We start from the raw sequence: 21,385 nt of genomic DNA, 5'->3' as shown, positions 1-21,385 counted from the left end.
ACAAATTAAGAATATTAAACATGAAACTGTGAATGAACCTGTTCCAGCTTAACCCGTATTTAAATAAGAATACGGCACACTGCTTACTAACATTTAATAACATGACCTTAAATGTGTATTTTCCCTTTATTTTACCCTTTCAAGTAGTGTTTATCTCACCATGTAGGGAGAACAAGTTTTTAACAAGTTCTTCATTATAACATGAAATCATTTGTACAACATACTATTTTTTTTTAAATCAATATTACTGCACTCAAAGAAATAGAACATAAGATATAATAAAATAATGTCAACCGGTCCCACAAAACTGTTTTATTTGAATTTGAAGAATGTTGGATGACCAAAATTTCAGCAAATACTTTTCATGTACTACTACATCCTATACTTGTGTTGAATTTGCATAGTGCTATTATAGTGAATCTACTCGACATTATTAGGTCGAATTTATTAATCATTACGTTGAATTTATTAAATGTCATTGCATTAAATGTACCTGACACTGTTACACTTAATTTACCAATCATCATTATGTGGAATATACTATGAACCTTTTAAAGCCTACACCTTCCTCAGCTGCATAGGGCAGGATATCAGTGGCAATCATTTCCATGATTAGTTTGTCAATCCTCCTCATCAGGGGTCCACTCTGTGGTCCTATCAAACGCTTGTGCGAGCGTGGGCTGAGTCTGGGACAACCCTGTCTGTGCCTCCTTGCACTGTGAATTCAGATGCAGATACACCTCACTGTGTTTGGTTCGAAAGGTGTTGCCATAGGTTTGTCGTGTTTTTTTCCCCCCTTCCTCTGTGTGGTTGATCCCCGCCTTCCAGAAGCAGCACGAATATTACGAACTGCTTCACCAGAAGCATCCTTGGTGAAGTGGAACCACGCCTTGAATCCTACACCTACACCTTGCTACGCTCACTTTCCTTTGACCTCTGTAGAAAAGAGAGCGAGAGAGAACAGTGAGACACAAGACATTAAATATGCATTGTTTAAAATTATCTGTATAGTTACATGGGCCATTTTCGAACTAGTAGCCTACATTTAGCATTTTCCTTAGCTGTGTTTCTGTTTACATGGCTTACACTACACCCCTGGCTATTTATTTATTTATTTATTCTCTTATTATTATTCAGACTGTAGCTGTGAGTCTGGGACTATTTTGTCAACCTCCCACACTCACACGCATGATCGTCTACGAACAGCCTAAAGAAATATAATAAAAAAAATAAATAAAAATAAACCTAACTTGTGTCATAATTTCAATATCAACTCCACTCTAAGGCGTATCAGTTTATTTCACAAACTTGTTTATTTACCTCTGAGGCGGACACAGTCTCCTCCGTGAGCCCCTGCCGCTGCCTGCCCCAGTCCAGGCACTCTGCTGTGCTTTGAGGTGGTTAGTGAGTTTGACATGAAGTTGGTGCACCCTCCACTGGACAAATAGAGTAATGTCGGGTAGGGGGATCCTTTCAAAGTGAAACCATGTCTTATTCCCTGCATTTTATTCCTGAAAAAAATCGGTGATTATCGGCCAGTTTAGGCCGATTACCGATTATTCTCAAACGAGTTGTAATTGACCGATTTCTTCTGCCGGCTGATGAAACAGTCGGGCCCTAATCTATGCAATGACAGGAGATCATTGACATGACTGGATTCCATTCCTTTGCTAATTTATAAGTGAGATCATTATCAGAATGTTAGCATTTACAGTTCTGTCAATTCAGAATATCTGCTCGTCCCTTCCGAGATGGCAGCCTCTGTCTCTGTGTTGTGTTTGGATCAGTGAGAATTATTCGCTTTCATAGTTTTTTTTTTGGTGCCTCGTGGTCTTTTAAACTCTTAAAACTGCTCCTTTTTTATCCCTGAAGTTCGTCAATCGATCAAACTACGGGATTCTTCAGCTGATCTCTGCCTGCTTCTGCCTTCCTGCAGCTCACCTGCTGCCGGGCGTCTCACCTCGTCCGTCCTGACCTGCCCACTCTCTGTCTGCCTGCCTGCTCGTCTGCCTGCTTGCTGGTGCTTGGACCAGGTACCCCCCATAGCCGCTACATCCCTCTCCCCTTTGCCTCTGCTCTCTCTCTCTCTCTCTCTCTCTCTTGCGCGCGCGCACACACACACACACACACACACACACACACACACACACACACACACACACACACACACACACACACACCACATTAACTTTTCGTTTTCCCAGACACATCGCTGGACTGTACAACGTGGATGATGCGGTTCCCTGTTGCGCTGCTTATTACTCTGACTTTGCTGAACTGTGGGTTTAGCGGCCGTCGTTGGATGAGCGTGTCCGAGGAGGCGCACTCCCCACCGCTCGTCCCTGGTCCACAAACTGGCGTCTTGCGTGGCGTTATGGAAGCTCCAAATCAACTTGTGACTTTTCCCACAGCGCAACTGTCTACTATCGGAATATGTCAGTGTGCACTCCATTCTATGCTCTGACTAAAATGGCTAAACTACGTAGCATGATAGTGTTGACGCTGTTGCTATCTGGTAATGTTCTACCGAACCCTGGTCCTGACGTGATTCAGACACCTTCTGATTTCAATGCGAGATCTGGCTTCGGTATCATTCTCTTAAATGTCCGTAGTCTTTTGCCAAAAATAGATTTTGTTAGAATTTGGGCACAGACAACTGATGCTGATGTAATTCTACTTTCTGAGACTTGGTTAAACAAATCTATATGTGATTCTGATATTTCAGTCCATGGTTACAACCGAAGTGGTATTGATCGTCCTAAACGTGGTGGTGGCATTGCTACCTATATTTAATCGAAATATCCCACAAAAGTCACAATCAATACCAAAACAGCAAGAAAAGATTGCTTTACAAATTGAATTTTCTAAAGGGTGCAATATCACAGTTGTTGGGTGCTATAGGCCTCCCTCTGCTGTAAAGGAAACTCTTTGTTCAGTATCAGATTTTCTGTCCAGAATAGCTGACACTGAACCGGGATTGGTTGGTGACCTTAACCGGGATTGGTTATCTCCTGCCTCGGACGAAATTAAATCGCATTGTAATTCAACGAACGTGACGCAATTATTAAACTCCCCTACTCGTCCAAACCCAAAATGTCCTCAGAAATCGACACGAACTGACCTGTTTTTGACGAGTAAGCCACAAAAATACACCGTGACTGGCATTTTTGCAAATGACATGAGCGACCATTGCGTTATTGGGGTTGTCATGGATACAAAAATTCCTAAATCGAAACCTCGTTATTTTACTAAATGCGACACAAAGCACTTTTGCGTCCTGGGATTCTGGCATGACCTGTATCTAAGTGATTGGAGCAGGGTCTCCCTCATACCTGACGTTGAATTCGCTTGGAGTCTCTTTCAGGATGCGTTCCTGTCTATCATTGATAAACACGCTCCCTACAGGAAATATAGGGTCAAGGGTAGGGACAATCGGTGGTTTTCTCATGAGTTGTCAAATCTTATACGTGAAAGAAAAAGCAACTTGGGCCAAAGCAAGGAAGATTAATTCTGACGCTCTATGGGCCAGATTCAGATGTCTAAGGAACGAATGTACTGCCTTAGTAAAAAAGGCCAAATCTAGTTTTTATCTTGCCCTCACAGCAGAAAGTTTAAGTAATCCACGGAAATTTTTTGAAATAACCTGACCTTCTCTCCTCAGTGACCCTTTGTAAAGCCCCGCCTCCCCCTGCCTCCTTGCTTCGACTCTTATCTCCTTCTGGCCTTGTTTCACTGTTTGTTTTTTTTCTCTGTACCACGTCGCTTTGTTCGTTCTTGTCTGATTTTGTGTTATTTTGCTTGTTTTAGATGTTGCCATTTTGGCCAGGTCTCGCTCGAAAAAAGAGACCAACTGATCTCAAGTGACTACCTGGTAAAATAAAGGCTAAATAAATAAATAAATATCTGTGACTTGACAGGAGATCAGTGACATGACTGGATTCCATTTCTTTGCTAATTTAAAAGTGATTTCATTATCAATATCTTATAATAAATCAAACTCATATGTGTTACTAACATTTTCTCTTCTGGATCCTTCGGGCTCCCCTCATCCCAGATCCCAGGTGCTGCAGAAGGAGCCTACAGACCTGAAGAGGCTCAAGCTGCCACCCGTAGCTCCACCTGCTCACGTCCCCGTCTGTCCATCAGTCTCTCCCCTTTCTCTCTCTCTTTATCTCTGTCCCTCTCTTTCCTTCTGCATATCTGTCTTCCTCCATTATCTGTCTTTGTCTGCCCCGCTCTCCTGCTCTTTCCCCCCCAACTGGCCAAAGCAGAAGGCCGTCTCTGGGGCTCCCATGCCCTGGGTGCCTCCCCCAATTTTAACTACATTCTAGTCATCCTCATCATCACCTCTACACTCCCACGCACAACACGCACCCTGCACCCATGTTGGGATGGGGGGCAACTGGGGCGGGGATTGGGTCCATTGCTACTCCTGTTGCTAACTGTACCATGGCAGGCCTGGAGGCCTGACCTGTGTTCTCAGGATGGGTGGTCTGCTTCCCAATATGGTGGTTGGGCTGGGGTTGGTCGCAGGCCTTGCCGTTGTGCAGTGGACCCCTTGCTGGCGGTTTTACTTGGCCTGAGGTGCCCTGGACTACATCCGCATCTATGGAGCGCTCAGCCCCTGTATGGGTGGAGGAAGATGAGGGTATGATTAATAAATCATACCCAATCCTGGAAGCGGGTGCCTTTGGCTCACCCCGGCGGACGGGCTTGGGTCTCTCAAGTGAGTGGGGGGGTCCCTTTCCTAACCTTCTAAAGCCGCTGAGCCCGTGCGTTCTGCTCATCTAAGCGCGTTCTCATCAGACAGTCTGACGCTGCCGGTGAACGCCTCGCCGCTGCACTGCTTGGAAGGTGTGGTAAGTGCAGACAAAGCAAGTGACGAAACAGTGGCCTATCTGGTAGACAAAGAAATCCTGGTGCATAGATGGACTCCTGCTGTGACTGATGCTGACTCTAGTGTCTATCAGATTGTTGTGCCTTTTGAGTATTGGCAACATGTGATGTCAATTGCTCATGAAAGTCAACGCTCAGGTCATTTGGGGATAAAAAAAAAAACCTACTGGTTGATCCTAAAACATTTCTTCTGGCCTGGATGAAATGTTATCTTTAAGAAAATACCCACGGACACACAAACTGAAAGCTTCACAGTCGATGGAAGGCACTCGCTGCTTTATTTCTTCTTTTCATCCTGCATGAAATGCAATTCTAAAAAAAAAGAAAAAAGAGCCTTTTTTTTGATGACCCATGAATTTGCAATACATTTTCACACACTGGGTGGTTAATTTATGTCGGACAAAGTGCCAGATATGATATGAATCCTTTTTTTAAATTTGGAGTTAGGTGTCTTGCTAATGACAGAGATGTTCCTGGGGTCCATATTGGAGATCTTAGAGAACTGAGGGCTTCTCTATGGTGTTAAGTTCACTTGAACATAGTTCTATTCTAGTGATGTGAGCCCAGCAACTGTGGAGAATGTCTATGAGGCCTCCCTCAAGGGCCTGAGCCCCAAAGGGGCAAAAACCCTATGACATCCATTGTTTCTTTCTTCTGTCTTTCTTGCTCTTCCATTTTAGACCTTAATTTGACGCCCTAGACATGCTCAAAAACTCACCAAATTTTGCACAGACATCAGGTCCGGTGAAAAATTCGATAAAATGTAAAAAATAACCCCCTAAGAACCAAAATGTTCTCCACAGCGCCACCTAGGTATCTAAAGAGGGGTGCTGCAGCCCGTAGGAATGTCATAGAGACATTGAAACTAAACTCAGTTGTCTCATCAAGAGATACCAATCATACGCTGACACCCCTGACCTCCAACAGGAAGTCCACAATATTCACATGAAAGTATGACTTTGCACCAAATTTTTGACCCCGAACAAACGCTACCTCCTCTTAGGGCATTCATGGTATCACCTTCAGACTTGAACACATGACTTATGACACTACTGAACAAAAGTTGGTAAAAACTTTGTAATAACTCAATCAGTTTAGATTCTATAAGCCCCGAAGGTTGCCGTGCCACATTGCACCTTGCAATTTAAACCAATGGGGAGGCCGTCTCTGGACATCTACTCTGTGTCAAACTGAGGCTTCTGACATTTAAACTATAAGTCTGACCACTTTCCAACCCGTTTCAATGGATTCGGGACAAATTGTCCGACTAAAGTGTAAATTCTCATGTAAGATTTGCAGCTTTAATTATGTGTGATGCTTGTTCTTCCACATATTCATACAGGAGCAGTGGGACAAGATGCAGCGGAAAATTAATAGTTTAAAAGACTTTCAGTTTATTATCAGGAACTGCTGTTGTGCGGAACAATCCAACAAATTGTGCGACCAATGTGGAGATGAATATCCTGGGCAAGTTAAAAAACATTATAGAAAAGGCTAGTAATGTGATACTTGACTTGAGAGTGCAAGGTTCATATTCGTCCAATCTAAACCCTCTTATGAAAAAGGCCACACCGAGAACATGCCTACAAAAGTAAGAGGAAAAAACAAATGCCGTCCTAGGAACTGTAAATATTCTCAAATATTTTATATGATCAGTAATTTCATCAAATGTACACATTTTTTTTTTTAACTCTAAATAAATAGCTTTTCTGTAGAGTCTGTTATTTCTTGCGACTTGGTGACACTCTGCTCACTCTGGGGGCTTCTTCTTGGCCTCCACATCTTTCTTGAAGGCTTCGATTTTCTTGGCTATGTTGGGAACCTAAAAAGGGACAAGGTGGATTAGTACAATCTGGTACACTTAGCTATACTAATACTGTGTACCATGATGATAGCACCATGATGATAGTTATGAAGTTTATACGAGTTCAATTTTGTTGTGCGGGGCTGTCAAGTTTTGAACAGAGTTCAAAGTGAGCTTTTGATAGCGGCGGTGGGAGTTTTGGCGGGGACGGTGGCCTCATCTGATAAAGAACAGAAATTCTTACAAACACATTTATTGTATTCTTAATGAAGAGGGGAGTGTGTGTGTGTGCATCTGTAAGCGATCAGTGTTTTTGGATAAAATATAAGGAAACAGCCTGGGTAAATGGTTTCAAGATGCAGAAGACCTGCCTATTATTAATAGGCGCAAATTTCCGAACAAAACAGGGGCCAGAAGAGCTGCTGAAATGAGCTAGCAGTCATTTAACCGTCAACTAACATACCAGCTGCCTCTACACACACTGTATATTCACTAGCAATCAATGACAACTGACTGTATCGTAGGATATGGTTAAGGGGCTGAAAGGAAAATCCCACCCCTTGAGTTCAGAAGGCCCTCCCTACGACGCGCCAGCTAGTCGAATAACATTTAGCTACTGAACAGCCAATCATAACATAGCATTGCTGTATTTGAGCAACATTTAGATATTCCGTTACAGTCTATAGAGTCTATCCCAGCGTCTACAGGCGAGAGGTGGGGTTCACCCTGGACAGGTCACCAGTCCATCACAGGGCCAACACATAGAGACAGACAACCATTCACACTCACAGTCACACCTACGGTCAATTTAGAGTATCAATCAGCCTCGTCCTCTCTTGATGTCTTTGGACTGTGGGAGGAAGCCGGGGTACCAGAGTGAACCCAAGGAACCCGGAACCTTCTTGCTGTGAGGCGACAGTGCTAACCACTGCACCACCGTGCCACCTGAGAGCAATCATAATCATGCTTAATACTTCAATGTTGTTGAAACGGGGGCTTTACTGACCTCTCGAAATTCAGTGTAAGGAGCGGGGCGTCTGTCTTTCAGGTGTTTTGTCAAGTTGCTAGTGCTACTTGACTTTGTCACCATTGTCTTATAGCAGTGCCTGCAAACAGGCCTGTTGATATCTATGACCTCCCCCTGACTGTTTGCCACATGAGCGAAATACTTCAATACCGCGCTTTTGCTTTTGATATTTGATGAAAAGTGGTCACGAAGGTCCAGCAGCAGCACTCGCCATGTTTCGCCAGCTCTGTCCTACACACACTGAGCTTCTATTAAGGGGAGGAGCAAAGAGGTAGTCTGTGTGTGTGGCGGTGCTGAGTGAAGCTGTGCGTCAACTGCAGGCTAAGATGGCACCGTTGGTATCGATACTTTTCAAATGAGTATCTTATCCAAATACTAATTTTTAGTATCAAATACTATATGGGTATCAGTACTTTTGACAACCCTCATAACTATAGATATTCATGGCAATTTTTTCTTCCACAGTCAAACAAAGCGAAGAAGGAGCTCAAATTACCATCAACCCATGCATAATCAGGATCCTCTTAGTAGTAGAGCAAAATGATGGATGCTGCTTTTTTGTTTTTGTTTTTTTTGCAGGGTTCTACCTCCGGTCCCCACTTCAACATAGTAAGTTGCTATGACACACCTTCACACTGGTTGTCAACCAAAATAAAACCGACAGCAGGAGAAGACGACATACGCGCTAAGTGCCAAGGGACAACATTCTGTTGTTGCATTCTTACTCAACGACCCTTCATTCAATCAACTTCAAAATTAGCGTGTCCATTTCTGGTGCCTTGAACAAGTGCAGTGACAAGTTTGAAGTCTTGGGTCTAAGGGGGGTGGGAGATAACAGTCAAAACTAGAAAATCCCCCCCAGGGAATTTTGAGATGGGCCTGTGACCTGGCGCATCCACCTCATGGTGCAATCACAGAACAATGGCAGACATCACTTTTAATAAGCCTGTAATGCTTGCGGTCTTCATAGGTCGTACTTCAGGCATCAACCGACCAAAAACCCATAATGGGCATTAACATGCAAACACTCAGCAACGCAAGTGGTGAAGGGGCGAGGTCTTGTGTCCTGCATCAAATGCAAAGTACACAAATTAATGTACAGCATTAGAAAGGGAAGAGCTGCTGGGACCTTCTGCTGTTCAAAATTCTGTCTGTGAGGTTGAAATGGCGTTATGTTTGATTGTATGGCTCCGATGAAAAGGTTCAGAGAAAATACTAGAGGAATTGCAGCCTCTCTGTCACTCTAGCAACACGTGCATTTAATTTGTACATCTCATGAAATGTTTCAGGACCTAATGTGCGTGCCAAATTTGGTGTGTTGGGGGAAAGAAAGAAAGAAAGACAAAGAGAGAAAGAATAAAGACAGGAAGAACAGATCCAATTCGGTCTTCGCCTCCTTTAGGGCTCAGGCCCTAATTCCATTGTTTGACACACATCAATACATCTGAAAAACTCACATCGTAATTTTGGGCGAGGTACATCCCCACCACATTACCCAAGGTGAATCCAGCCTGGAACACAAACGAATGGAATTTAGGGCTGACATAAAGACAAATAGGTAGCTGATACCGGTCGTTCTTAAGGGAATGTTTATTCCCGAGACATTTGATCGATAGCAAAATTCATCATGAAGCGTTTGGGTGGTTTACAGTGAAGTTTGACTGTTCCGACTAAGCCCTAAAATTTGTTCGAATTTATGCTGCCAGCGAAGTATGATGCTAATGCTCAGCTGGCTTCACCGACAGACAAATTGAATACGACAAATGTCAATTTTAACTCACCAGAAACTGCAGCATGGTGACGAAGCCTCGGCAGCAGAAAATTAACTCGGTGACATAAACTCAGTACGTAAAATTAAAGGTGAAAGTTTGCGAATCAACCGAGCTTGCTACACTTCCCTGAAACAGTTCGGACTTGTCATCAACATTGCAAGTGCGCATGCGCCAGATTATCCGCGAGGAACTGCTCTATCGCGTTATTTCCAGAGCACATCGAGTGTAGTGCTGACATTAACATAACCTGCAGTCGTCCCCGTTAAAGAACTACAACTCCCAGCGGCGTGATAGACCTCGAGCGTTCAACGTGTGTCGTTGCAATGGTGGTGCCTTTGGGACGTTGAATGACTTTGGCTCCATCAGAATAATAGCTGCTGGATTGAATTTGATCACAAACCGCTACCATGGAGGCTCTCATTCCTGTTATAAACAAGCTCCAGGATGTGTTCAACACAGTCGGCGCGGATATTATTCAGCTACCCCAGATAGCAGTGGTGGGGACGCAGGTAAAGAGCTCGAATGGGTCTTGATGCTCGATGTAAATAACCTTGCTTTATTGCAGTGAATCGAAAAATAACGAGAAAATGTATGAGTGCGTATAGCTTGCAGACGATGGTATTACGTTTTTATTCATCCAGATTTATACAAACAGTCGGCAAATCTTTTAAAAATAGAAATCCTTGTGTATATATACACTGAAGCGTGCCTAGCAGTAATACAATCTTTTTTGAAAATCTTTAATTAGGCCTATCTAATAACTCCATTTCAACTAAACCAGTTAATTGCTATGGTTACAAGAATAAAATAAAAATTAAGGGTCCCAGCATTAATCCACCTGGCGAGGTGGTCAAAGCTAATGTGTGAAAATGTGCAATTATTTGTATTGTGTGACTCCAGAGCAGTGGGAAGAGCTCTGTGCTGGAGAGCCTGGTGGGCCGAGACCTGTTACCCCGTGGGACTGGCATTGTAACCAGGCGACCTCTCATCCTGCAGCTTGTCCACATAGATCCGGGAGATACAAGGAAAAATGAAGACGGTGGTAGGCACCACAAACCTTTGTACAGATGAATTGTGCTCATCTACTAGACTTGGTGTTCTAGTTTTGCTCTGCCCTCACTATAACACTGTTGTTCACGCTGCTTTATTTCCCAGATATAATATTATCGTCCATGTGTGGTCGGGCTTTAATATGAGCCATGACCCTCCTTCTCAGATTAGTCGTCACTGTTGTTTTCTTCCTTTGAGAGCACAGAGAGGTGACCTGAAAAGTTTTCTCCTGTTGCACAGGAAGAGAAGGTGAAGAGTGGGGAAAGTTTCTGCACACCAAAACCAAGGTAAGAATTTGTATGATACGCGTTATTTAATGTAAGTCACAATAATGGTCCTTCGGCATGCTTAGATGTTGTTGTTTTTTTCCAGATCTACACAGACTTTGACGAAATAAGGCAAGAAATTGAAACTGAAACAGAGCGAGTGTCAGGGAATAACAAGGTGAGCGTTTCCCACTGAGGGATAAAGAATATCTTAAGAGGGAATTCAGAGCTAAATGTAAACATCGAATCGTTACGTATTTACAAGTTAGTGCAGTTTGTGGTGTAATGTCTTCTGTTTTCCTTTTCCCAGTTAGAAGTGTGGCTGTAAATTTCAGACTAGCAGCGGACAAACGAAGGCTTAGTGACTAACATGCTATATACAGAGAGTTGAAATTCATAATTCCACATTCTAATTCTGTGGCGGTGTGGCCTGGAGGTAGAGTGGCTGTCTAGCAACCGAAGGGTCGCTGGTTTGATTCACATTTCCCCTGGTGACCATGGCGGAGTATCCTGGAGTAAAACACTAAACCTCCAATTGTTCCTTATGCTCCTGTGACAAGGGCGGCGCAGTGGTGCAGTGGTCAGCGCTGTCGCCGCAACATGAAGGTTCTGGGTTCAAGTCCCGGCTCGGGCGTGGGATCTTTGTGTGTGGAGTGTGCGTGGGTTCTCTCTGTGCCTGCGTGGGTTCTCTCGGGGTACTCCAGGTGTCCAAAGACATGTAATTGGGGACGAGGCTGATTGATACTCAAGAGCAGTGGTTCTCAAACTTTTTTCAGTGATGAACCCCCTTTGAAATATTTCTTTGTCAGGTACCCCCTGACACGCGCAAAACATTTTTTGGTAGAAAATAAAGAGGTAAAGTGCTGTGCCATCAGTGTCAGATTTATTAAAGTTAAACAACTAATAGCAATGATTTGCTAGCGTTGGCTAATTGCTCCCCGCAAAAAAAACCCCACAGTGCCTTGGGTGCCTACTTGCGGTACTTCGTCAGCTCTGGTTTCGCCTTCCTTTTCTCGAGTTTCTCTGTATTTTCAGCCGCATTGCTGCTGCTCTTTAGCCACATCTCCATCGTTGCAGTGCGTCGCCATGGCAACGGCAGGTTATTGACAAGTGACGCTGGATCAATGGGTCAAACTAACTTGGTTTTGGGAGAGTCTGTTTTTTTTTAAGGATATTAAAATTGAATACTGAATATAAAATTCAGTGTATGAACATACATTTGTATTTTATCAAACTTTTTCTAATATAACTATTTCTCAAGACTTAATTATTATTAGGATTACTGCTTTTTTTAAAAATATATATATTTTTGTAAAGCTTCACGTACCCTCTGGACTACCTCCACGTACCCCCAGGGGTACACGTACCCCCATTTGAGAACCAGTGCTCTAAATTGACTGTAGGCGTGGCTGTAAATATTTTGGCCCTGCGATAGACTGGCGACCTGTCCAGGGTGAACCCCGCCTCTCGCCCGTAGACGCCCAAAGTCAGCTGGGATAGGCTCCCATTGAAATGTATTAGTTGAATCTAAAGAAGACTTATGCAGGATAACACAACGATCCTCTTCTAAATCCAGTAACAGAAAAATCAGCTTTTACCCCTTTAGGATTGCATTGGGGTATTCTGAGAGGTATTTTTACTATTTAGTCATCTCTTGACAAGATATTTTGATTCCATAAACCTCAATGGTTAAAATAAACAAAGAAGAATTGTACTGAGGGGTGGCATCGCTCTGAGGTAGCGTGGTTCAATCCTCACTCCCCCTGGTGACCATGTGGAATATTCCTTGAGATCGATTGCTCCTTAGGGCTCTGCGATGGACCGGTGACCTGTCCAGAGTGTAGACTTCAGCACTCCCATACACACACACACACACACACACACACACACACACACACACACACACACACACACACACACACACACACACACGCACACACAGCCCTTACTGTACAAGCGATATAGAAAATAAATGAATTGATGGAAGGGAGAGTGTACTGTGGCAAAATGAGTTCAAACTTGGGATGTAAACCCCTCATTTTGATGAAACACAATTTATTAATTAAGTTGTACGTATCCCCTACACACACACACACACACACACACGGATTACTCATGAGCTGTGTCCTTGCGGACAACAAATGACTGCAAAACATAGTTTCAATTCATTTCATTCATTTTCTTCCGCTTATTCCTTTCTAGTAAGGGTCGCGGGGGGCTGGAGCCTATCCCAGCTGACATTGGTTGAGGGGCGGGGTTCTTCCTGGACGTGTCACCAGTCCATCGCAGGGCCAACATAGAGACAGACAACCATTCACACTCACAGTCACACCTACGGTCAATTTAGAGTATCTATCAGCCTCGTCCTCTCTTGATGTCTTTGGACTGTGGGAGGAAGCTGGAGTACCAGAGAGAACCCACACAGGAACAGGGAGAACATGCAGACTCCACACAGAAAGATCCTGTGCTGGAGCCAGGACTCAAACCCAGAACCTTCTTGCTGTGAGGCGACAGTGCTGACCACTGCACCACCGTGCAGCCTCAATTCATTTCACTTCAGTAAAATTATCTTTGCCTTTTGCTGTGGATGTTTTCTTGTTGTACTCAATCCCTTAAGATCAGCGCGGCTGGCTGACTTGAGTGTCTATCTCTGAATGCATTGTTCGTATGTCAGTCTTCAGTTTGGTCGGCTGCTTGTACTGTAAAGCACTTTGTATTTCAGTTTATTTGGATGAAAGGGTGCTACCGCACCATTCTTGGACGCTGACAAAGTTAAAGACTCGATTGTAACATCAATCATACAAACAGGCCATAAACTGAACCTGACGGACTCCCAACAACAGCAGCAGCGACGGCGGCACCGAGGGAATTGAAATATTTCTCTAAATAATGTCATTCCCGTCGACGGGCGATAGTGTGATAAAACCTTAACAAAAAAAAAACTAAAGATTAGTTTTGAGCAAATTCTTTTCAAACGGCTGACAAACACACCGTGCGTGTTTGTTGTCTCTCGTCCCTCTGCAGGGGATCAGCGATGAACCCATCCATCTGAAAATATTTTCCCCTCACGTTGTTAATCTCACACTGGTGGATCTGCCGGGAATCACGAAGGTAACCCACACTGTCCTTCCATCATCCCGAGATGAGCCTTTGATTCTCTCACCTCTGATGAGGTCTGTCATATAGCACTTAAAAGAACCAGCTAGCGTTAGAAACAAAAAAAAAACAACCAGATTTGCCGGATATTCCCGGCCGATGGGGCTCGTATCTGAATTTGGTCAATGTTTTTATGTCGCTGGTGACCGTGGGGGATTATTGACTTGATCTCGATGCATTTAAACAATCCTCCGTTAAGCGCGCTTTAATCGCGGCTTCATTAGCCCCCCCTCCTTTGTTTGACTCACTGAAATCCCTGAGTGTTGTTGTGACAAGGAACAGAAGGGAAAGATGATGCGTCTTTACTTTGACTGGTCTTGTTTCCTTCAGGTGCCCGTGGGTGATCAGCCCAAGGACATCGAGGTTCAGATCAGAGACCTAATTCTCAAACACATCTCCAACCCCAACTGTATTATCTTAGCCGTCACCGCAGCTAACACAGACATGGCCACTTCAGAGGCCCTCAAGGTGGCCCGGGAGGTCGACCCCGACGGTAAAAGAGTCTGAGAACGTTCTAGGCGTATTTCACAAAATCCGGTGTGACAAAAACTATTGGTAGATGACACGGGTGCGCGGTTGTTAAGACACACTTCATCGTCACCAGGGAGGAGGACGTTGGCTGTGGTGACCAAGCTGGACCTGATGGATGCCGGCACGGACGCCATGGATGTGTTGATGGGACGGGTCATTCCTGTGAAACTAGGCCTCATCGGAGTCGTCAACAGGTCTGCGTTAATTCTATTCACAGTGCGCGCTGTCATGTAATTGTAACGCTAGCAGTGACAAGTGTGCATGAATACATCTTTAATACCGGATGAAAAGGCTGACGTGTAACACGTAGCATGTACTGTGTAGTACAACGCTCTCTGCTCTCATCACTCATTCACTCAGTCAACCAGCCAATCAGAGGGAGGTTTTTTTTTCCCGCCAATGGGATCCGCTGCCAATTCAACGCGAACCTTTAGCTGCTGAAAACATTAGGATATTGTTCAGTCAAAGGATGGCTTACCAAAACTCCAAAAGTACTTGAAAGTATGTGAAAGCCCAACTGAGATTCACTGCGCTTTTAAAGTAAATTTTATCGGCTTGTTGTTTTGCCTTAGCAGGGCTGTATTTCCTTCTTTGGGTTTTATTCCTGCCCGACCTCACCGATGCAAACAACCCAAACAACAAAAACATGGAAATACAGGCAGTTACCACGACACGTGTAGAGGCCCAGAAGAGACGACTGAGCCGGATTCATTTTTTTATGTCTATATTTTTGATTAAGAAGCATGTGCCAAGCCATGGAAGCTAACATCTACAGGACACGCTAAGGAGTTTCGTTTTAAAAGCTTAAGATGACCGAGCCATTAGAATTAAGGCATTTTGAGGGTTTCAGATGCAGTACCTTGGGGTTTCCTCGCATTTTTGTGACGAACTAAACTTCCGTTCATCGACATCAGATTATTAAAAAGTGGTAGTTCCATGCCGTGCTATTTGACGAAAACAACGATGTACATAAATCTATCTCCTGCCGATCGCTGAATCATGAATATTTTACTTGAACTTTTAGAAGCCAGCTGGACATCAACAACAAAAAGTCTGTCGCTGATGCGATTCGTGACGAATACGCTTTCCTGCAGAAGAAATATCCGTCTCTGGCCAACAGAAATGGAACCAAATACCTGGCCAGAACCCTCAACAGGTACAAGTATTCACCACCATCACGACATATGAAAGCCTCCTTATCCTACTGTTGTAAATTACTTTAAGATACAGTAAACTACTTTGCAGCAGGTGCTTTGACAGTAGAAAGAAGAGAAATATATGTAAAAGGAAAAAATAAGATGTGATTGATTATCAAAACATGTTACGATGATGACGTGTGTGTGACAGAGTGTGTGCCGTGTCAACAAAGTCGATGTCAGTACCTGCTTAGCTAATACAAAATGACATTTTGCTTGACAAAACCCCAAATTTGACATATCTGCATGATCACATGACCCGTTGCCCTTTACGATCATAACGCCAGGTTACTGATGCATCACATCCGGGACTGTCTTCCTGAGCTCAAGACGCGCATCAATGTCCTGGCAGCCCAGTACCAGTCTCTGCTCAGCAGCTACGGCGAACCGGTGGATGACCAGAGTGCCACCTTGCTCCAGCTCATCACGAAGTTCGCGACGGAGTATTGCAACACCATTGAGGGCACGGCGAAGTACATCGAGACGGCAGAACTGTGAGTTTCAGCGCGTAGCTACGTGGCGGTACTCTTGAGCCCGCGACATTCAGCTGGCGTCATCGTTTTGCTGCGATGCAGCTTGCGAGTTTAGGCACGCACAGCTCCTGTGAGGGAGAAGCTGACAGGAGGCTGCGCCACAGGGTTCAGATTGCAGCTCATATTCCCCTGCCGTTCTCCTCCAGGTGCGGCGGAGCTAGAATTTGTTACATATTCCATGAGACCTTTGGCAGAACGTTGGAGTCTGTGGATCCCCTGGGAGGTCTCAGCACCATAGATATTCTGACAGCCATAAGGAACGCAACGGTAAGTCATTAATGGGATCCAACATTGTCACCGTGATCTTGAGTCACTTTTATCTCATGCTCACTGAACCTGAATTGTTAACCTGAACACCCCCCCCCCCACACACACACACACACACACACACACCAGGGCCCGCGTCCATCTCTGTTTGTGCCTGAGGTTTCCTTTGAGCTGTTGGTGAAGAAGCAGGTTAAACGCCTGGAGGAGCCCAGTTTACGCTGTGTGGAGCTGGTCCACGAGGAGATGCAGAGGATCATCCAGCACTGCAGCAACTACAGCACACAGGTTTCTCCGCTCTGCTTACATGTCCTTTGGTGCTCCATGCCGTGTGGATGTGCAGAAGGATTCATTACGACGACGGAGGATTGGGGCCACAGTAAAAAAAAAAAAAAACGACGCAAAAAAAACGGAAACTTCAACATTAAAGTAGTAAAACTACGAGTTTAATCTCGTACGTTTACGAGAAAAATGTCGTAATTTTATAAACTCGTAAAATTAGGAGATTTAAATCGTAAAATGTTTGAGAAAAAGTCATAAATGCACGAGAAAAAAGTCGTAATTTTATAAACTCGTAAATTTACGAGATTAAACTCGTAACTTCAGGAGAAAAAACTCGTAGTTTTACGACTTTAACCTCGAAGTTTCCGTGTTTTTTTGTTGTTGCTGTTGTTTTTTTACTATGGCCCTAACCCTCTGTCGTATATTACTACCTCAGTTAGTAAACGTTTCTTATTTTTTTCATTTTTCTGTCAGCATGATTATGCGTAAATATACTGCTCTCTTGCTCCACAGAAATACGACACACTAGGGTCCGATCATTGCTGCTTGTAGCTTCATGAGGGTCCAAGGATGAAAGTTCTAAGGACCGAAAGTCTGCCTTGCTCAGAGGGTTCTCTGGTTGATGTCGTTTTGTCTTACAGGAGCTGCAGAGGTTCCCTAAGCTGCATGAGGCCATAGTGGAAGTGGTCACCTCCCTCCTGAGGAAGAGGCTGCCCATCACTAATGAAATGGTACCCTCACATTCATCTCCCTTTTTCGCGTTCATCATCTTATGTTCATCTCTTTTGGGAGAACTTCATTGGAATACAATGTCTGAAGTAGTCCTCTTTTCCCGTTGCAGGTCCATAACTTGGTTGCTATTGAGCTGGCCTACATCAACACAAAGCATCCGGACTTTGCAGACGCCTGTGGGGTCATGAATAATAATATAGAGGTTGGTACCCACCGCATATTACTGTAAAATAAAGAGAGTTTTGTTGCTGAATTGACAGGATATTTACAGTGTATATTCTCGCATATGATTCATAACGGGGATTTGATTGAGCTCATAAAATGTTGAATTCCACTGCATCTTGATGTATGGACACGTAAATGCTGGTGTTTTCTATTGTCTTACGTGCAACAGGATACTTATTTGTGAAATAGAAATGCTGAAGTCGAAATGTAACCACGTAATTATTTTTTTTTTGTGAGCTAACAAAAGAATACCAACAAACATGGTAGAAGTACAACTTTGAGTCACAATTAGATCTCCCATTTTTAAAAGCGGTGCAAAACAAGAAATAATTATAAATAGATTAAATAATTACATAGGTATTGTTCAGTGCAGTGGTCAGCACTGTGGCCTCACAGCAAGAAGGTTCCAGATTCGAGCCCCAGCTGTGTGAGTCTCCATGTTCTCCCTGTTCCTGTGTGGGTTCTCTCTGGTACTCCAGCTTCCTCCCACAGTCCAAAGACATCAAGAGGGGACGAGGCTGATTGATACTCTAAATTGACTGTAGGTGTGACTGTGAGTGTGAATGGTTGTCTGTCTGTATGTGCTGGCCCTGTGATGGACTGGTGACCCGTCCAGGGTGAACCCCGCCTCTACGTACCATAAACAAAGCTTACAGCGCTCGACGAGGCAATGCCTAAATTAAGTGCTCTTTAAAAGTGCTAAATTAAAAGTGCCTGTAACACCGTGGTAGGCCTAAAGGTGCAGTAACGTCTGTTTAAAATATAACCAGCCTACCAGAAACCGCCAGTCACACCGTTGTATCAGCTGCAGGGTTCAAAGCAGGGGAAAAAGTAGCGGCTTACAGTCCGGAAATTACTGTACTCATAATTTCAAAATTAAAGTCGAAATGATGTCACAATCATTACGCTTTTGTCTGTGTACCCTGGGGTACAGCATTTTTTTCATTGTCCGTCATCATTTGATTTCCAGTCCTTTATTCCTAGACTTTCAAGTCCTACTGGTTTTTGTTTCAAGTGTTTTTGTGCTTATAGGAGCAAAGAAGGAACAGGATGCGGGAGCTGCCCACCGCTGTGCCCAGGGATAAGGTAACAGAACTCTCTGCCGACACGTCACGTCAACTGCAACCTCCTTCCCTGTTTTCCCCTCTCTCAGTACTTCTTTTTCCTGTCTCTCTACATTCCTGCTCTCATATTCCTGCTAGTCTGTCGGCAAAGGCTCGGCTGTGGTTTCTGGCGAGCCCCATGCGTCTGGAGCAGACGTGGAAGGTGCCAAGGTGGGCACATAGGCAGCTTGCTGGCTGCGGGACCGGTGCGGGGAATGGAGTGGATGAAGTGGCATGGTTTGCTGGCATGCTCTCCGATCTTTGTCCGCTGACATCATGCACCTCCTCAGTTTGTGTGCACTAACGAGCATTGTGTTTCCTCCGGTTTCTCATTTCCAAAGCTGGTCCACCTGTCTGCCAGAAACCGACCTCTCCAGCCCGTCTGTTTTCGTCTCTGTTTTCCTGTCGTTTTTCTGCTTCACTTTTACTACGTGCTGTCTAGCTACTGTGCATCAGCAGTTTACAATTTCCATGAGCAGAGGAAGGGCGGTCCTCTTAGGTCGCTCATATAATAAATATGCTGCATTACTCATGTCTAACCTCCTTATAATTACCCTGAATATCCTGATTGTACCGCATTACCCAGCCCCCCCAGCTCTCCTTTCCCTACGAACCTGAAGCAAACGCTGCTCTCCTCTTGGTGCTCTGGCTGGTTTAATAAAGCTTCAGAACTCTTCATGTTCTAGTAATTTTGCTTGGTCGGTCATGTTTCTGCTCTCCAGGCCGCAGCAGGAGGGCCTCAGGGTGAACAGGATGGCACAGGGACCTGGAGGGGGATGCTGAAGAGAGGAGAGGAAGCCCCTGGCTCAGGACCCGGGAGCCCCCTTAAAGGAGCTGTCAACCTACTTGATGTGGTAGATCATCTTTCGCATATCAGTGTGACCTGTTTTTGTTTTATCGAGGCGACGATCATAATGTTGTCTGTCCTTACCTGAAGCCGGTGCCGGTTGCCAGGAAGCTGTCGTCCCGTGAGCAGCGGGACTGTGAGGTTATCGAGCGTCTCATCAAGTCGTATTTCCTTATTGTCCGCAAGAACATTCAGGACAGGTTGGGGGCTTTTTCTTTTATTGTGAATACGAATTACCTGTTGTTTATTCTTCTGTCTCAGGAGATTGAATGTCATAATGGACCGGACATGATCACTTTTGCTGTACTGAGAGCAGGCAGCACTTGGAAAAGGGAGTCAGTATTAATAACTATGACCTCCACATGATTGAAATCCTGAGGCTGTACCTCAAGTGAAAAATGAGTAATAGCTCGATAGACAAAAAAAAACAGTAAACAGACATTCTCAACTAACACCCTAGTTTTTTTCTTCCACCATTACTGAGTCCTGCTCGACCCTCTGGTGCTCATCATACCTCTTATTTAACATAAATAAATATGTGGCCCCAGAGCCCCTTGGTTTGGGGGCCAACACAACAGCCAGGCCTTCTTGCTGCCTTGTTCTTACCCATCTGTTCAGCTCGGTTCCTCCCCTTCTGTCTGCCACAGTGTGCCAAAGGCGGTGATGCACTTCCTGGTGAACCACGTGAAGGACAGTCTTCAGAGTGAGCTGGTTGGCCAGCTGTATAAATCCGGCCTCCTCAATGACCTGCTGACTGAGTCAGAGGATATGGCCCAGCGGCGCAAGGAGGCTGCCGACATGCTACAGGTAGAAGAGTCCCACCCCCGAGGGTCTGACTCATACCCCTTAAGAAATGGAAATTCACACCAATTTATTTATGTTTTTGCTCCACAGGCCTTGCAGAAAGCCAGCCAGGTGATTGCTGAAATCAGGGAAACCCATCTGTGGTGAAATATCAACAAACTCTTCACGCCTAATGGAACAACACTCGATGCCTACGTCCGAACTTTGATTTACTGGATTTGAACTGTCGGGGGTACCTGCCCAAATGCAAGTGTCCTATTAGCTCATGGCTACCTGAAAGTCAGCGTAGTTTCATTTCAAACTGCTGCCATAAAAATGCTCGGTGTGGAAACACACACAGCATCATTTCCGATACTGTTAAACGTGAGGCTTTAGAGGCGGCTTTTAGAGCAAATTACTTATCATTTCTGACAGAAAGCGGTCAACCGGCAGGAGGGCGGACTTCAGCACAACATGAAAATTAACATTTTGATGCCCTATTGGCAGCTCCACAAGCAATCCCGCAAATATTTCGGCTTAAGGCTACATCGTGCGAAAGCAATTACCCACCCTTTGAGCTGTCATGTCAGAAATCGTAGGGCCTCAAACGTTAGAACATAGTAGCACTTGCTTCTGAATTTAGATGGATTCCTACCCTGGCATGATCCCATGTACATAGACCATCGCTTTAAAGTATGCACTATTTTCTTCACAGAAGGTCCAGACACTGTAAAGCCGAACCTTTATTTATTAATGTGTTATTAAACTGTGTGGGTACTGTCATGAGCACTGTTCATCTAACTGTTTACATATCACAGCTTTCATGTGGAATTTACGGTGTTCTCTGTGTATGTTTCCCATAAGAGAAAATAAAGAGGCATTGTATTGCCACCTGATGATTTCGGGCTCATTTGCATA

General features: G+C 44.4%; 2 protein-coding genes across 3 annotated transcripts; one reads left to right on the top strand and one right to left on the bottom strand.

The window, feature by feature from the left end:
* Positions 1-5,155: 5,155 nt before the first annotated feature.
* On the bottom strand, positions 5,156-9,665 carry LOC147263945 (short transmembrane mitochondrial protein 1). Its single transcript, XM_086202337.1, has 3 exons — positions 9,509-9,665; positions 9,185-9,238; positions 5,156-6,718 (listed from the first exon to the last, which is right to left on the bottom strand). Exons 1-3 carry the CDS (start codon positions 9,521-9,523, stop codon positions 6,647-6,649), a joined length of 141 nt encoding a protein of 46 aa, XP_086058463.1. The 5' UTR covers positions 9,524-9,665; the 3' UTR covers positions 5,156-6,646.
* A 91-nt stretch (positions 9,666-9,756) lies between these two features.
* On the top strand, positions 9,757-21,375 carry LOC147263944 (dynamin-1-like protein). Of its 2 annotated transcripts, XM_086202335.1 has the most exons (19): positions 9,757-10,008; positions 10,400-10,541; positions 10,790-10,836; positions 10,922-10,993; positions 13,840-13,926; positions 14,302-14,464; positions 14,576-14,696; positions 15,527-15,658; positions 15,986-16,192; positions 16,378-16,498; positions 16,628-16,783; positions 17,419-17,508; positions 17,619-17,711; positions 18,767-18,820; positions 18,937-19,008; positions 19,560-19,691; positions 19,775-19,884; positions 20,332-20,491; positions 20,579-21,375. In XM_086202335.1, exons 1-19 carry the CDS (start codon positions 9,907-9,909, stop codon positions 20,633-20,635), a joined length of 2,118 nt encoding a protein of 705 aa, XP_086058461.1. In that variant the 5' UTR covers positions 9,757-9,906; the 3' UTR covers positions 20,636-21,375. The 2 variants fall into 2 exon arrangements, with proteins under 2 accessions (XP_086058461.1, XP_086058462.1); XM_086202336.1 differs by lacking the exon at positions 18,937-19,008 and having other exon boundaries at positions 9,758-10,008; positions 20,579-21,374.
* The last annotated feature ends 10 nt before the right edge of the window (positions 21,376-21,385 follow it).

This window comes from Aulostomus chinensis, chromosome 4, assembly GCF_037954235.1.
Source record: "Aulostomus chinensis isolate RoL2024-O1b breed Wild chromosome 4, RoL_Achi_v1.0, whole genome shotgun sequence".
NCBI lineage: Eukaryota > Metazoa > Chordata > Actinopteri > Syngnathiformes > Aulostomidae > Aulostomus > Aulostomus chinensis.
Note: the sequence above shows the minus strand (reverse complement) of the source record. Positions and strands in the feature narration are given on the sequence as shown.

Excerpts from the sequence above, each read along its gene's own strand:
- LOC147263945 (XM_086202337.1), bottom strand. Across the intron at positions 6,719-9,184 it reads ACCTCGCCCAAAATTACGAT|GTTCCCAACATAGCCAAGAA; the intron begins GTGAGTTTTTCA and ends GTCCCTTTTTAG.
- LOC147263944 (XM_086202335.1), top strand. The coding sequence starts at position 9,907 with ATGGAGGCTCTCATTCCTGTTATAAACAAGCTCCAGGATGTGTTCAAC. Across the intron at positions 15,659-15,985 it reads CTGGCCAGAACCCTCAACAG|GTTACTGATGCATCACATCC; the intron begins GTACAAGTATTC and ends TCATAACGCCAG. Across the intron at positions 16,193-16,377 it reads TACATCGAGACGGCAGAACT|GTGCGGCGGAGCTAGAATTT; the intron begins GTGAGTTTCAGC and ends GTTCTCCTCCAG.